At 41.3% G+C, this 17,973-nt stretch overlaps 1 protein-coding gene across 2 annotated transcripts in view; it reads right to left on the reverse strand.

Annotated features, from left to right (window-relative positions):
* The window catches only part of VSNL1 (visinin like 1), a 176,060-nt gene that overhangs the window by 108,147 nt on the left and 49,940 nt on the right, over positions 1 to 17,973 (reverse strand). For both annotated transcript variants that reach the window (XM_075861072.1, XM_075861071.1), the window contains exon 2: positions 137 to 305. In XM_075861072.1, the coding sequence (XP_075717187.1) occupies positions 137 to 298 (162 nt within the window). In that variant the 5' untranslated portion in view covers positions 299 to 305. The remainder of the gene's footprint in view (positions 1 to 136; positions 306 to 17,973) is intronic.

Here is a 17,973-nt window from a genome sequence, read left to right on the forward strand (position 1 = left end):
TGGGTAGAAAGCTCCTTGAGGTTCTTAAAAGCCACTTGTTTGGTTTCAGATCACTCTGTGTCTCAGGTGGATGACGGATCCATCCATCGCTGGTGGGAAAAATAGGAGATGTGACTCGAAAATAGAGGTAACCTACCTTTACGTAGAGTTGCTGAAACTCGTCGAGGTTCAGTCTTCCACTTGGGCAGTCTTTAAGGAAACCTTTATACCACTGTTTCAACTCATGTTCATTAAACTCTGTGCTCTTCACCAGATCTTCCATCACCTCAGGGGCAAGTTTGCTGTTTTGTTTACCCATTTTGGTTCTAGAGAGAGAATAAGAATTTGGTTCAAGTTCCTCCATTTTGCAACTGCATAACATGGACATTTTGTAGATGGAATATGATAATGTTACTACGTTTTGTACTCGGTGTAATAACCATTGGATATCTCCTCTTAAAAGGAACCTGTCAGTAGGTTTGGAGCCACTAAACCACCAGCATGTCGTTATAAAGTTGGAGTTTAATGTTACAAACCTGCCCGGGTCGAAACCGGATGTTTGGGCAATAGCTAATAACATAACTAACAATTTACTGGGAGGAGTCCGGGAGCGGCATCGGGCGCATGCGTATAACAGACATGAAGCTAAGGACAGTATACAGTGCATGTGCAGTGAAGCGATGTGTACTGTCCTCGGCTTCATGTGCACAATGCGCATGCGCGTGATGCTGCCGGGTTTCTCTCAGTAACCTTTAAGTTATTTTACTGACTATTACCTAAACGGCCGGTCTCGACCTGGGCAGGTTTGGAACACTAAACCCTAGATGCATGAGGACATGCTGGTGGTTAAGTGGCTCCAAACCTAGTGACAGGTTCCCTTCAAGGATACTAGTTTTTGCAGCAAGACTCAATTAAAATTGGCTTTAGGAGCAATTTCAGTGCAAACATGTCACCTACTGTCCCAACAGGCACCTCTAAGACATCATAGATTAAAGAGGTTTTCCCAACATAGACATTTATGGCATATCCATGGGGATATGACATAAATGCCTGGTCGGTGGAGGTCCATCCACTGGACCTCCATTTATCAGAAGAATCGTGGTTCCCTGATTCAGTTCCGCTAGGTGAGGTGGCTGTCGGCCGCTACGTCCAGGCGGAGACAGAATGGAGAGGTGGCCGCACACACTCTCCCTTCATTAAATCACTACTGGTAATAATCTGCACATGATAGGGAGACACAGGTGACCACCCCTTAGCACCCCCACCCCCACCCTGTGATAAGCAGGCGCTTCTGACATCATGTCCAGGTTTTCTATGGCAGTGGACCCAAATGCTGGACCATTTCCCACTGCCCCTGGTTCAATGTGCTGATAATCTTTTCTTAGGACAGTAGCCAGAGGCGGTTGCATGTAGCATGTGAAAGCTCATGTGAATCATTGATGTTAATGGGAGTTATGGAAACAGCTCAAATCAGATCAAGGAACTCCCATTCTCTTGCTAGGTTTGGGTCCAAGAGGTGGATGTGCCATAAATAAAATCTGAAAACTCCTTTAATGTAGGATTTGCATAGTACTAGGGGAAAACAAGGACAAATGATTATGTGATTTTTAGCCGTTCAAACTTCTGGTTCATAAATAAAGCGGAATAAAAAATAAATGTAAAAAATGGACTTAGATGAGGGGTGACTTTCGCAGCTTACTCAGGAAACAGCCTAAAGAAGCTGTCAATGTCACATCCACGACTATTGCCGGAGAAAACATCAGTATCTGTGCTTCCAATAAACAATATATCTTTGTAACATAACACAATGCCGCATTATGAAGTCCACAATAAAATAAATCTATTTGCTTTGATTTTCTTAAATATAAATATGTTCCAAATAAATCTAACAAACTCAGCCCCTATGACTGTGACCTGACCCTGCTATATTAATTAGGAATATATCGCGCCATCCCAATCCCAATGCTTCTGACATCCAAATAAAAAGATATTTTATCATATATAATATACGGAGAAAGTATACGTTGATACAATGGACCAATTGCAACTGAAGAGGATGTACACTCATGAATTCAGTTCACTACCTAGCTAACTAGTATTGTAAGGTCACAATACGAACATTGTAAAAATATTAACAGGGCATATGGACAGGGATTGACAACCCCTTTATGATGAATTGACAACTGTTTTTTTTTTTTTTTAACGGACACTCTAAAAAATGTAATCTAAATGTCGACTAAATCAAATCAAAATGTAAGGTCGGCCTAACTGATGAAGTGTCCCAGTTCTTGATGGGTCTTGCATGGTCTACTATACCCCTAAGGGTAAGTTCACACGTAGCGCAAATACTGTGGATTTTCCACAACAGATTTCATTGCGGAAAATCCGCTGTATAATACAGCATCAGAAGAGTGGATGAGTCTTGAACAATTCTCATCCACAGGCAGCGTATAAAACCCGCCCAAAAGCCGTTCATAAATTGACCTGCGGTGCGGTTCTTTAATCAGCATCATGTCAATTTATGTTTAGGAATCGCTGGTTTTCTGTTGCGGGTTTTCCCCATTGAATTGAATGGGGAGGTAAAACCCGCAATAAATAGCAGATGTTGCGATTTTTGACTTGCAAAAATTAAAATTCAGAACTAAAAAATCACAGGCTGCATCGGTCACATGGGAAGAAATGTTATCCCAGGACGCCAGGCTGCAGGACGACTGAGGGATACATCGCCATGGCTACGGGTAAGTATAAACGTTTTTTTTTCCGCAGCGCACATTCCGGTCGAAAAACTGCATCAAAATTTGGTGCGTTTTTTCGACCGGAATTCCCTGAAGGCTCGAGGGAGGATACACTGTGTGCCTTTACACAGCGTATCTGCTCTGTGTGATCAAAGCCTAAGACTTAGCAAGGAAGTCCCGCTGTTTCAGGACATGATTTTATTTCCTGGCATCGGCATTTTATCACAGATCACTCATCTGGGAGGGAATTTTTCTGTGCAAATTGACACAAGAACAGAAGTTCTACAAGTATGTAGGAGTGCACTTGTAACTTTCTTCTTGCATAAAAAAAATACATGTTTTGCTGACTGTCGGCACAGTGGCGGTTATTGAGGGCACTCTGGCTAATATTAAGGAGACTGTGGCTATTGCTGAGGGCAATTCTGGTTCACCATGGTACGCAATGAGGGCATTGTTGCTAGTATTTTGCTCGGCAATGTTGTGAGGGCACTACGTCCTAAAGAAATTTGCTCCTGCACACTACACACCCCTCATCTACATCTATCTCTCTTGGCAAGGTCGTCGACTGCTGGCGAGGATCGGATGTCTCCATGATTTGGCTGGTGACCAAAAGCAAACGTTTGAGAAGCCCTGATTTAGTTAAAGCAGACGATATATTTTATGCATTTTTACAGCATTACCTCTGTGCTTGAAAAGTAAAAAAAACAAACCAAAAAAAACAAGCCGATGAATGGCCACTAATGAATCCTCTATTATTTACACAGACGGGATGGCTGACTATGTATTACCTTCTGTCAGAGGTGCCCTGTAATGTACTCACACAGAACGAGAGCCTGATACTCCCCAGAGGGATAAACATCAAACTGTATTCATTTCCAGACTGCTTGTAATGTCTCTTGTATCATCCATTTAGTCGCTGGATATCCTTGTTAAGCCTGAAATCATTTCTGCATTGGCCATCAGCCAAATTGAACTTCTGCTAGTCCACACTGACACAAAGAATGATTTAAGCAGTGGCACCTTAACAACGATGTCAAAGGGATTGTTCTTATTAGCCAGAATTTTATTACAGAAATAAGTCATCGTTGCTTTCCCGTCTGATGACGTCATTGTACAAGATCATATCCAAAAGAAGAGGAAGGGTCAAGAACATTATTTACTGGGATGACAAAGCATATCCATCAACCACAAAGCAATATTAGGAAATGCACCCCACAGTGGGCACCCCGCTCGTCCTTACAGCCTTGGACGTACATACCATAGAGGCCGCCCATGTCGGACAAACGTGGACAATTCCAGGTAGGTCAGATCTTGTGCTATTGTAGTAAATATCAGGTCTGTGAAATGAGCCGATGCTGGATCACAATTCCCATAGTCATGTGTTCCCCAATAATATTGATCTGACATTTACCATATTATTGACCCATTGAAAAGCTAAACCTGTCACATGTCGGAGTTCTTTACAGGTGGGTATTGATAATAGTATATAATTAAGGTCAGAACAAATCTTACCCAGCTCTAAAAGTTAAGAGCCAGCAATGACATGGCCTGGAGGTACCTGAACAAGTGACTTGGATATTGCAGCAGTGAATTATACTTGCTAAATGAAGGCCGGGGGTTAATATCAATGCAAAAAGCAGAATCAGATGGAAGACATATCATGACAAGTATTTAAAGGGGTTGTCTATGATAACAGGCGCTGCAGGGGAAATGTGTACTATTACATGGTGGCTAAATAGGACATATCACCTTTCCTGACAGGTCCATTCTAGTAAATCCTTGTACATAAAAGAGCAATTCTGGAACATAATTTCTTAGAACTCTGCGTTGTGGTGTTCCTCTATTATTCCTCCTAGAAATTTATGAATAAATTAACAACTGGGTGTCACCAGTTGGGGGGTTTCCCTACACAGTCTGACACTGCCCAATCCCTGCTCACAGATTGTCTAGGGACACACTCCTTTGACCAGTGGAATGGTAACACCCAGTTGTCAATTTATTCATAAATTTCTAGGAGGAATAACAGAGGAATGGCACAACGCAGAATTCTAATGAAAAATGTTTCAGCCTTGTTATATCATGGGGAATATTGGTATTTACTAAAAACAGACATGTCATGTCATGTCAGGAGAGTGGACAGGTCCTCTTTAACAGAGGAGGGGTTAGAGCAGAGAGCAACTACAAAGAGGGTCTCTCTCTCTCTCTCTCTCTGGAGGACTCAGTACATCAGTACAATACATGGACAGTCTATTGATGTGTATGGGCACAATGTAAAACCTTATCTCCCCTATGGTACAGATTACATTTGATCCCTGAGGAACTCTTCTAGCAAAAAAGGATTGCTAATGCAAGCAACCACTATAATAATAATAACCAAAGCCTCAATGGGGTTCCTATAATTGTCAAAGCCCCCAAAGATCCCATATGATAGGCTCCACCCCTGCGGAGTTCATATAGTAGTCACAGTCTCTATAGGGCTCATGGTAGCTCTTACTAGATTTCATCTGACTGCAAGAAAGAGTCAGGAATATGAATGGTTAATGCTGAGAATCATTTTAATTACAGATACCTTTTCCCTGAAGTTACTGTATAACAATTCCAGTTTTAATATAAAAGGACTTTACTGGATATGAGATCCAAATTATACTTGAGTTAGGTGTTATCTTATCTTCCTTTATTAAATAAAGTCCATTAACATTAGCCCAGCTGGGTAGTGTTATCATGAAAATTGTCCGATTCCAGCAAATGTTCGCTGTGGACGGTTGTCTTCACAATATCCTTCAATCATAAAACTTATACTGTAAAAAAAAAAAAATTTTTTTATTGTTGCCTCAGGGTTATTAGAGATTTTCATTCTCCAATTACAATGGAGATCATTTCTTAAATTGGCCTACTTCCCGTATAACTGATCAATGAGCGGCAGCCATTCAGATGCAAGACCCGGGATTAATAAGGGAAGCAGATCTCCCGGAATATGCGTTATTAAACGTACATGCAATATATGGACATTTTTTTTAACCACATTTTATATAATAGACGTGTCATGGTGTAGGTATAGCTGCTGGGAGATTTAATAATGGAGATGTTAGCGCATGGTCAGCCACCCATCCATTGGAAAACAAAGGATTATGAAAACCTATGCGTTAGGGTTCATTGATTTCAATGGAGAGGTGGCTCAGGGAAGTCATCCCTTCATTAAAATCAGTGAGGAGACCCTTAGTCCTTGACATTGGTGCGTTCCCAGGTGCTTGGAATATAACATTGTAACCCTTATAACTTATTTGATATCTAAAGGGCCTATTTTGGGAACACCCTGATAAAACCCCTGCAAATCTCTATGGATCTTGTCTTCTAACATGACTGTTACAATAAGAAACAAAAATCGCGTCATCTGAACTGAATTTGATGTCTGTATCAAGGGTAGACAAAATATTATTAAAATTGGGGGCCAGAGAGACTACTTTAGTAGCTAATTAGAATTTTTTAGTGGCCAGGCAATAAGACTTTCATAGACATTAATAGAAGATAACCTAAAAAGTCAAGTCACGTCACGCTTTTTTCTGTATGTTTAGCGTGTGCACCAGGAAAGCTCCTGACATACCCGCTAAATGTGTCCATAGGGCTCCAATCGCCCAACTGAGGCCAAAATAGTGGTATACGTCGGTATATATTTTTTCCTTGAGGTATGGGATTGCATAGGAGACTACACTATTCGATGCAATGGGATACCATAAAAAAAATGCATACCGTGCCATAATAGCCTATGGGTGATGAATGCCTGAGATGGATGCCTAATAGTGGCATTATCCTATTAGGCATAGGCTATTATGGCATCTGTTTACCGTATACGTCATGAAAAATGATTGAAAAGCCCATGTCACATACATTTACCGTATGCCATACAGTGACATACATCAGTCATAGGCTCCCAAGTTAAAAATACATATACTGCGCGGTATACTTTTATTTGATGGATCCCGATGTATGGAATAGAATAGTCTACTGAGATATTCCATACCTCCGAAAAAAGGTACACCGATTTATTCCAGCCCGACTGGGACCATAAGGGCAGTCTCTAGCTCTCCTGGCATACACAATAAACGTAGGCCAAAAAAAGTGATGTGAATAGGGTCTTAGATGCCAATTATGACTTTATGTTTAGTTGAGTGCACAAGCAATAACTGGTTCAATAATCCCTTCCCGCAAAAAGACTGGTACGTTGTAGTGCGGAGGGGAATGTAGTGCGGAGCTCCATACGCTGTGGGTGTCGGCTGTTTAACCCCTCAAATGCTGCGACCGCAGCATCTGAGGCGTTGAAAAGAGGGGACGGCCCCCTCCGACAGCTCTTGTCCCCACAATGAGATCAGGGGTGACGACAATTGTCATGGCAGCCCAAGGGACTAATGAAGGCCCCCAGGACTGCCTTCACTCTGCCTCTGCAGAAGCTTGTAGAAATGACAATAATTTTGGACCAAAAAATAATACCGATAAAAACTACAGTTCGTCACGCAAAAAAATAAGTCCTCACACCGTTAAATCAATGAAAAAATCAAAAAGTTATGCCTCTCAGAATGTGGTGAAACAAATCAAATAAATTTTTTTAACAAAATGTTTTTCTTCTTTAAAAGTAGTAAAATATAAAAAAAACTATATCAATTTGGCATCACCGTAATCATATAGATCCACAGAATAAAGTTAAGTTGTCGTTTTTACCGCATGGTGAAAGCCATAAAAACGAAACCCAAAAAACTATTGAAAAATCTTTTTTTTTCAATTTCAGCCTACAAATAATTTTTCTTCAGTTTCCCAGTACATTATATGGTACTTTAAATGCTACCAATAGAAACTACAACTCCTGCCTCAAAAAAATAAGCCCACACACCGCTCTATCGACGGAACAATAAAAAAGTTACGCCTCTTGGAAGGCGGGGAGGAAAAAAATTAAAATTTAAATCTGAAAAATAGATGCGGCGGGAAGGGGTTAATCAGTCTAATAATAGTACAAGTATGAGGACCTGATCTGTGGGGTTATAAATCCAACATATGAGCCACTGCCTTGTATGCCTCCAAGACAACAGTACGGTAGGTGGAATTCATTTCCCTCTTATCTTGCGTTCCATATGGCAATGGACAAAAAGAAGGTCACACCAGACAATGCCAATAAAACGTGGGTGTAATAGAAAGAAAATCAAGAAACAGGACAAAGGAAATCATATTCAAGGACACAGCTCAGCAGCAATGTTCCTTTAGCAGAAAACACATACGGTAAATGTAGATAAATTAATAAAATAGCAGAAAAAACATATAACACTTGTCAGGACTGCACTTCGGCTCAGATAGACGTGAAAGGCAGATAAAGACAAATGTGCTCATGATGTCCCTGCATTTCAATTATTCTCACAGAAGACAAGTATTTATGTAGAAAATATTTCATTTTGTAATTTATTACATTAGATGAAAAGCCATATGTGGTTCTAAAACCAAGCGCAATCTGCTGATGGTGCCTAACTTTTTGGATTATTTTTCTCGAAAACTATAGAAATATTTGGCCACTAGAAAAAGTAAACTCGCCCCTACAACGGTCTAGCTAGCTCCTAAAGGCAACAGTAATTCGTGCTGCCATGATTTTGGCCGCCCCTACCCTCCAATCATAAAAACAATATCAGTGATATTACAGGAACCAAACAGGCAAGAATCAGTAAATAAAGGAGTCAGTGCTGTCGTATATGTACAGTATAAACACAAATAATCCACCAAGAATCAGACTTGACGTAAATCCATGATTTGTTGATAAAAGATTGGTGGGATTAATCCATGATTTATATTTGGAAAACCAGTGCTCTCAAACTCACTAATGGTTCCTATAACCTTTCCCCGAAAAAATGGGACACAAATGACCTAGAATTAGCTCATGCCAAAAAGCTTCCTCCATCCTACTTCTGTGAAGGTACGAAGGGGGAATATAAAAAAGTTGTGTTGAGGGTGGATTGTCTTGGGGAATTAATGTTAAGGATGGGTATGTACAATGTGAAGTAAAAGAAAAAAAAAAATACCAATAAATATTGAATAAAAATTCTGATACAGTCCCCACTCCAAAAGCCTCAGCCCCCAAAAGGTCACTGTGACATATCATCCAAGGTCAATGCCTGTAGCACTGGGACTATGTCACACAGTGGGGTGGGCCATGGGTGCTGGATACCAAGAGGGGGCGCCAACAAATTACTCTACCTTGACTAGGGTATTCAGCTCATGGACTAAAAACTAAATGTTTCCCCGGGTAAAGGAAAGCCTCTCTACTACTAAAGACTAAATATTTTTCTATGTCATGCAGTTTTCCATTTTTTGTTTAGTAGCTCATTATGGGGCATAAATGTCTGATAAATGTGGGTCCCAAAACCTATGCTGTTCTCCATCTCGCCTGATAAAGTGGCTGCTCGCCTCCGCATGCGGGCTGAGAATGGAAATTAGGAAAACAGCGGAGCAAGCATCAGGTGGATATGCCATAAATGTCTGTGATGGGATCACCCCTTTAAGCATATAGTAAAATTCCTAAAAATCTGATTTAAAGGACTTCAAAGAGGTCATCAACACTAAATTATAACCAAGCCATTTCAGCAATTTACTTGCAATACTTTTTTTTTTTTACTTAGAATGAAAGGTAACATTCATACAGGGCGTCTGGTAGTCACTGGTCACTTCCATGTTATGTTAGGATGAAAATGCTGTACAAAGACAAAACCACTTTTCTAAAAATATAAAACATTAGGTCTTGTGGGTTATTGCGGCAAAATAAAATAAAAACTTACCTGGCAAGAGCTGCTTGTTAGATGCACTCTCCTCTAGTAGAGGAAGTCAGCAAAGGGAAGTTCGTTTTCTGCCAAATTAACACTCTCCCCTCCTAAGAGACATGCTGCTCTCGGAAGATGAAGAATAGAATTAAGGGAACTAATGCATAGTGGCCCCGAAAAGTAAACATACGAAAAACAGTCCAGTAACACAAATCTTACATCCATGCCACTTTAGAAGCTCTTATAGTACAGATTTATTGGAGATGGTCCTAGAAACGTTCTGCATAGTACATACAGGCAGAAGTGGGCAAAAAAATGTTTCTACACCCGTAAAATTCTGAAGACCCTGGATCTAGTGACAACTGCTGAAATAAGAATCTCTGATGTCATAGATGACATCATGTCTTGTCCATTTCGGCATGTCAATTGACTCCGGCAACCAATCTGTAATCAGTATCAACAACACGTCATCACGAACTGGAGAAAACAGAGAATCGGCAGGGGACCTGAAAAGTGGTCGTGCATGCAGGGGTCAAAGTTTACACTTTAATATTAAAAAATTTATTATTTTTACATTATAGAGTCATAAGCAGGTTTTGTTTTTAAAAAAAATAAAATAAAAAAAACAACTCCCGTAATCCTCAGTTAACATATGCGTCTGGGGCTTCATTTGGAGCCTTTGTGGCAAATTTCCTCAGATTTGATTATAGGAATAGCGCTGCCCCATGACGAAACCCTAAGGGACACTACTGTAACTCAATGAGGTCCGTTGGGTGCCATGCATATCTGTTGTAGGACAGAAGCGGCAGAGAGGCGTGGCTTCCGTCATAAATGGAAACTACGATGCAGATGTGAATAAAGCCTAAGTGAACTACAGCATAAAATTACAGAACATTATTACTTTTTACATGAAAACTGTGAGAAAAGGGGAAAGATAGCGAACTGCTTCACCCTCCGAAAAAGGAACTTGGGTAGATAGGAACAGAACATAGTCATATCCTTGAAACTTCACAGTGTTAAAAAGAAAGGCCTTGTTCATATTTGCATTTTCTTCTTCTCTATTGGATTCCAGTGTTCTGATGTTTTTGGGGTTCCAGTTTTTTTCATGGCAAGAATAGAACAGTTTTCAGAACTATTTGTGCCATGAAAAACATCAGAACTTTGATGGACCCCATTATAAGTTCATGAGATCCATCAGTACTTACGGAAGCGCTGCTATTCAACATGTTGGTAACATCATTTGCAGCCTCCCTCTTTTTTTACGGATCCGTATATACAGATCAACTACGGATGCATTAGAGATTATATTTGCGGATACTGTTTCGTATATGCGGATAAGATATGGATGACTACGGATCCGTAATTACGGATAGATGAAAATACGGTCTTAGTGCATGGGGTCTTAGTGCAGTCACTCAATAAGGCCCCATGCACATGACCGTAAAAAATCTGCGTAATTGCGGACCGTAATACGGTCTGTAATGACGGACCCACCTGTTTCTATTGGCCGCGGACACCTTTCCGTATCGCTATGGATAGGTGTCCGTGCCGCCGAACCCTTCCGGGAATTATGGAGCATGTCCTACTTTTTGTCTTTTACAGGCCGTGCTCCCATACAAAAATGAGGCCTGCGGCCGTCGGCCGTGCCCGCAATCGGAGGTCATGATTACAGGCACGGCCTTGTGCATGAGGTCTAACTCTGGTAAATCCAAGACATAGTCCCTGCAATGTGTTCATCCAGCCTAAGTTCCCCGAGGCTTCCCAAATCTGTCCATTAGTAGAGACCATCACGTAACTTCCTTTCTTCTAAAATTACAGCATATGTTCAACCCACCAAGTACCCAATGTCCTAAATAGCTTTTTAGCCGTGGGTAACTTTTAGGTAGGGTTACCCATGACCTGCATTATTAGCATCTTACTGACTATGCCTATTAGCCAAGTGCTCAGACTCTTTGAGGACCTTCTCAAAGAATCTAGAAAAACTTCCCTTTTAAATCTAAAAGATGCCTGCATCCAAAATAAATAATTTATTGATACATAAATTTAAATTTTTCAAGCAACTGTTTTTTTAATCTTGAGGAATATATATTTGCAAACGACATGAAGGAGAGGTTCCTTCTGTTTTGGAAATGTTTAGTCATCTGTTTTTGACTATATGGGAAACCTGAAACCAAGAATGCATTCTGGTTCTAATAATTTTTTGCTCAAAGTAATTGAAGGTAGTCCTTAAAGGGGTTGTAGCAGAATGGACAGTTATCACCTATGTACAGGATAGGTGATAATTGTCTGATTGCTGTGATTCCCACTGCTCGCACCCTCACTAATTGTGAGAGTGGGGGTCTCGACACCCATTCCTCCTCACTGCAGTAAGGAGGAGCTTGAACGAAGCAGGGGTTGAGCATGCGCCTGCTCCATTCAATGTCTTCTTCACTGCAGTTGAGTAATGCGACGGAAAAGAGGTTCGGGACCCCGTTCTTGTGATCGGTGGGGGACCCAGCGATTAGAAAATTATCACCTATCCTGTGGATAGGTGATAATTGTCGATTCTGGTACAACCCCTTTGAGAATAATTCCTATTAAATAGCCAATTTTTCTTATAATGTTATTGCCGGAATCCTACAAGGGCATATGGATAGGACTTGAGCTGGGTCAACCACTTTAATCAATTATCAAATGTTTACTGAACAGTGGCGTACATACAAGAGAAGGGAAAAAAAGATAAAAATGGACCAGCTATTATAATGCTGAGTTTTGTCACCCAGGAAAGAAGGACCCGGTGTTTGTTTCCCCCTTTGCCTTTTCAATTACCCTTGGGCATTCTTCACCCCTTGCTAACTAAGAATGCAGTTCCTCTGGAGAGGGGAGTCCTGCATAGGTTATCACCATCCAGTATCAAAAGGGATGGGACCAACAAGGGCTGGGTTCCCTCTCTACCAAGGCCCCATAGTAGAGGTATGGTCTGACTATATGGTAGGTACTCCCTTGTTTTGGAAAATAGCTCCAACGGTGGAGTGTAGCTTTAAGATAGAAGTACTAATTAAAGATCTACAGGACAGAAAAAAATGGCACATTACTAGTCAAAAAGTTGTACTTTGATGAGAACTGCTTTATAATTCACAATCCTGGAAGCCGGGCACTTGAAGAATAGACGGAGATAAGCAAAAGGAAGTATGAAAACAAGATTTTAGAAGACGTTATTTTCAAACTATAATTGTCATGTCCCCTCAAGGAAGTGAACCCTCTTTTTTCATCTTTCCCTATAAAAGTCTGATAAACTAGAGTGTTTGATAATAAAGCACCTGTTCCGTGTTACAATTACTGTACTACATCCAAATATATTACATTTCCTTGTAGACTTTACTATACTGTTTTCTAAGGGCTTATTCACACGACAGCGATAATTGGCTACGTGACAAACGTTTTTTTAACGCCCGTCACACGGCTGCATTAAAATCAATGCACGTCTATGGGGCTATTCACAAAGCGTTTTTTGTTTTTCTTAAGGGACCGTGAAAAAATTGGAGATGTGCTATTTTTGCCTGTTTTCCCAGATCCCTCAACAGACTCAAGTCTATGAGGGATCCGTGAAAATGGGTCCCGCCCGGATGCAAATCTGCCGCGGAAAAAAGGCAGTTTTTACAGCCAATTTGACACCCCTTCGAGAACTCGGACATCAAAAGCTTGACATTGACACATATATACCTAATGTAAAAGTAGTTAACCCTAATTGGTTAAGAACCGTTCCTACTTCACCACTGTCATTGCTAAAACCCTAATCCATTTCCTAATCAATTCTCACCTAGACTATTGTAACTTATTACTAATTGTCATTCCACTAAACAGATTGGCGCCACTTCAATCTAGCATGAATGCAGCAGACAGGTTGATGAATTCTCACATCTTTAACTACCAACCCACTAGTTCTCTTCACTCAGTCAATGACCTCCAATTCTCATCCTCTCACTCCAGTCCGCCGGACTTCTCCCGTGCTGCACCCATTCTGTGGAACTCACTCCTGCGGACTGTCAGACTTGCTCCCAATATTGCCAGTTTTAAGTATGCATGAAATATAATTTCTTCAAGAAAGCTTCTGTCACATAACCATAGTCCGTTACCCATACACAACCTGACCTGGTCAGATATATCCACTCCATCCTGTCCTCAACTAGCTACCGTGGTCGCATAACTCTGCACTTTATAGATGTGTTGGCTCATATACTGCCTGAGTGGCGGATTCATGAAGCTTTATTTATATTTCCCGTTGACAAGACAAGGCACCGGTCCCCAGGGCATAATTAGCACCTTGTATCTATTGTGCCACTCCTGCCAGTATATTTAGATTGTAAGCTCTTGTGGTTGGGCCTCTCTTTTGTTAGCTAGTTGTTTATTTGTTTTGATTACTTGACATTTTACTTGTTTGCTAAAGCGCTGCAGAATATGTTGGTGCTACATGAATATTATTATTATAGTTCTCGTACTTCTCTCTCATACACGGAGCTTGGACACGTAGACAAACAGAACTATCTCATTATAGAGGTAAATAAAAGAATAAGATCTTAGTACCCGCCATCTTCCGTGCATGCCTCCTCTTGTTCTCATGGTTTCTCCCATGCCTGAGAGATAAGTGATTTCCATTTTTATAATCACCTGGCAAATGTTTTATAGAAGTCATTTTAGCATTTTCCCAGATAGCTTGCCCAGGCAAAAATCAGATTGTTTCCCCGGCCCCGACTGCCAATCAGACAATTATGGCATTTGCTAGAAGAATTGGTGTATCATCGAGCTGGGCTGAGTCCCAAAATCTTTAAAGAAAACAATGTTTGCCTGAAGGGGTTCTATGGAATTATAAAAATACAGTTCAATACAAAATCTGCTCTGTTTTCTCATCTGAGTAGTCAGTCGTTGTTGTTTTGTCAAGGAATGATCAATGGTTATGTTCATGGACTTATCCTGAGGTCAGTGATTAAACTATAAATTTGCTTTACTAGAAAACCTCTTTTTAAAGACCCTATTAGGGCTGAGTTAATTGAAGGGAGGGGGATTTCACTCTAAAGCAGCATCAATTTGCTGTAGAAGCTGCAGAGAGCGTCTCCCTCTCTCTGGAGGACCCAGCATGTCTATGCATTACATGTACAGCCCATTGGCTTCAATAAATACCATGTAATGCTTCATTTGCCCAGTGGTGTCGCTGCAGAATAACTGAACATTCGTTATTAGGTCCCCATAGATTGCTGGGAATCCCAGCAGTTGGACATCACATGATCAGCTAATTTTTAAGGGGGTCCTTCGGACAGCACCTTTAAAGTTAAATCGTGACGTAGGCCGGGTTTCCACGGGTTGGATATGCTGCGTAAAAATCCCTCAGCGTGTCCGACCTGGAACCTGCAGTACATTCCATCCGAAAAATCGCACCACGTTGTGGTGCGGTTCTTCTAACGGAATTTCCGCTGCGGAAGAAAGCCGTTCATACTTACCCCCTTGGTGTCTCCTACGATGAAGTTGCAGGCCATGTGACGCTGCAGCCTATAAGTGGCTGCAGCGGTCACATGGGATGAAACGTCATCCCAGGTGGCCGGACTGCAGGTAAAAGGAGGGCGTTCTGTGTAAGTATGATTTTTTTGGGGTTTTCCGTAGTTGCAATTTTTGCGGCGTAATAGCCGCGAATATGCAGCAAAAGTCGCAACACTTGGCTTTTTGTTGCACCACCATCGAATTCAATGGGGAAAACCCGCAACGGAAAATCAACAAAAACGCAGCATAATTTGACATGCTGCGGACTTAAATTCCGCACCACAGGTCAATTTATTGACGTTTACGCTGCGTTTTATCCCGCAGTGTGGGCATGAGATTTACTGAATCTCATCCACTTTGCTGCTACTGTAAATGCTACGGAATTTCCGCACAGAATTCCGTTGCGGAAATTCTGCAGCGTTTACGCTACGTGGGAACCCAGCCTTATAGTCCATGTTCATTCAAAACCTCAACCACAATGATGAAAGCTTCTAAAATCACAACCCAGTAACTGCTGCTGATTCAATGTCTGTTTAGGGAATGTGCTCTTTATTTCCACTCTGTACATTGCAGACTATATACAGTACTAGGTATTGTACATAGCACATATCTAAGCTGTTAGGGATGCATTTGTCAACACACGGAGCACTGGTTTGATCAGCAACCAGCAGAATTGTGAATGCAGCTTTGGACTATAAGTCAGGCATTCATAGTTTTTTTTTTATATTTGGTTCAATTTAACTTTAAAGAAGAACCCCAGTTTTTTTTTTTCACCACCTCCATTTGCAAATGTAGTGTAATGTGGACACGTGTATTGGCTTACCTGGTGTTGTATTTCACAAAACAAAGCTCCATTCCGGGCCGCCGTGGAGTACTGTAGAAACTGGATGTCAGTCTCTCAATGCAAGTCTATAATGCTCACATTGAGACCCTCATAAACTTGCATCGAGCGCCAGACTTCTGGTCCCTAAACACCAAGACAGGATGAAGATCACGTGACCCTATGGTCGCCTGGAACGGAGCGGCCGTCCGGTGGAACTAGTCCACCAACTTTACATTTGCAAGCCGGGGGGGGGGAGGGGGCGGCGTAAAAAAACCCAAACCTGCAGTGATTCCCCTGTCATAGTGATTAGGCATAGTAGTAAATAAATCAGGAGCCAAAGAGAAGATCACTATGCAAATTATTCCAAACTGAAGATTTCTATTAATGGAATTTAGACTTCTCTGCCCAAACGCCGTGATTGGCAGTTTGCCCTGTATACCTGCTCTTTCTGAAATTTCCACTAGTCAGAATTTTAAAAAGATCTGTCAACTCTCCTGACATGTTTGTTTTAGTAAGCTCTTGTGTTCCCCATAAAATAGCAATGCTGGAGCATTTCTTTGGATTCTGTGTTGTACCATCCCTCTGTTATTCCTCCAGGAAATGTATGAATAAATTGACAACCAAGTGTTACCATTTCCCTTGTAAAAAGGGTGTGGCCCTACACCGTCTGACACGATCAGCACTGATTGGACAGTGTTAGGGTGTGTAGGGTATAGACATGCCTCCTTTGAGGCTGCATACTGTTGTGCCCGCATTCGCTGACCACCGGCAGTCCCGCTTGCCGGCAGACGCGACTGTAGGACTGTCTTCATGCCGGCATCTCCCTCCCCGGAGACGCCGTCACACGCGGCTGCAGCTCTCTCCTGTGTCCTGTAGGGTGATCGCGCGCTCACTCCCGGACTTAAAGGGCCAGAAAGCGTGCACCTGTCTAAAGTTCCCCAGCCAACCCCGTTACACCCTGGACTTTAAAAAGGGCTCGCTCTTCCTCTCCTTGCCTGAGCTTTTTTTTCACTCCTGTGTTCGTCTATGCAAATGGTCCCTTAGTTGTATCCTGCTCTTAGTGTTCCCGTATCCTGTATCCGTGTTTGTGCCTGAGCCTAAGCCTATTGTTGGAGTCTTGTGTGCCTCATCTGGTGTCACCTGCCACGTCTGGTGTCATCTGCTATGCCAAGCATCATCTGTGCCTGCTTTACCACGTGTCTGCTACTTCGAGTACCTGCCTGATCTTCTACCCAGGTACTCATATCCGAGAGACTGTTATTAACTTTTATATGGCCAGCTGCTTCTCCACTATGGCGGAGCGGCCTGGTGGGTCCACATACCCCACAGCCGTTACACGTACCATATGCCTTAAAGTTGTCCATTTTCTTACATTTAATTTTTCTTTCTTACATTGCACCTAACATATTATTGTAGCTTTTCTCTCATTATAATCTTTAAAATATACTGCGGTAACAAAAAAAATAAATATATAAAACTTCAAAAGGAACATAACCTAGCAGAAGAGGTGAAAGGTCACTCTTAATTATTTCGGACCTGACACTGGGGCTTTATGTTCCAGTGCAGTAAAACAATGTCAATCTAAAATAATTACACACCTATTTCACCACGTTCTAGTAATGTGACCTTTAAAACAAGGTAACTGAGCCAGAAGAAATATTCACAATGCGACCGGAAAAAACATGTAAAGTACTTGCTTTGGAAATAGGTTTATTATTGTAAAATATTTAATGTTACAAAAAAGGCTTCGAATGATTATTGTCAAAACAAAAAAACTGATAAAAATGAAAAATATGAGTCACAGAAGGAGATCGGAAAGGGAAATCAAGAATGCCTAAGAGATAATGCCGCTCTTGTCTATACGGTTGGGGTGTTTTTAGACTTAAAGGGGTAATCCGGTTTCAGAAAATCAATATTATTCTTTGTATAATGAATAGTTGTACAATGTGACAATATACTTTCTGTATTAATCTGTCACGATTTTCAAGATCTCTGCTTAACCTTAATACTGCACGTGTTTTGGGCCTAAAAAAAGTAGTCAAGCCTTTGGCATTTTTCATCTATCCACTGGATAGGTGAAAAGTGCTAGATCGGTTGGGGTTCAACCGCTGGGACCCCCACCGATTGCCAGAACAGG

This window comes from Rhinoderma darwinii, chromosome 4 (assembly GCF_050947455.1).
Source record: "Rhinoderma darwinii isolate aRhiDar2 chromosome 4, aRhiDar2.hap1, whole genome shotgun sequence".
Lineage (NCBI taxonomy): Eukaryota > Metazoa > Chordata > Amphibia > Anura > Rhinodermatidae > Rhinoderma > Rhinoderma darwinii.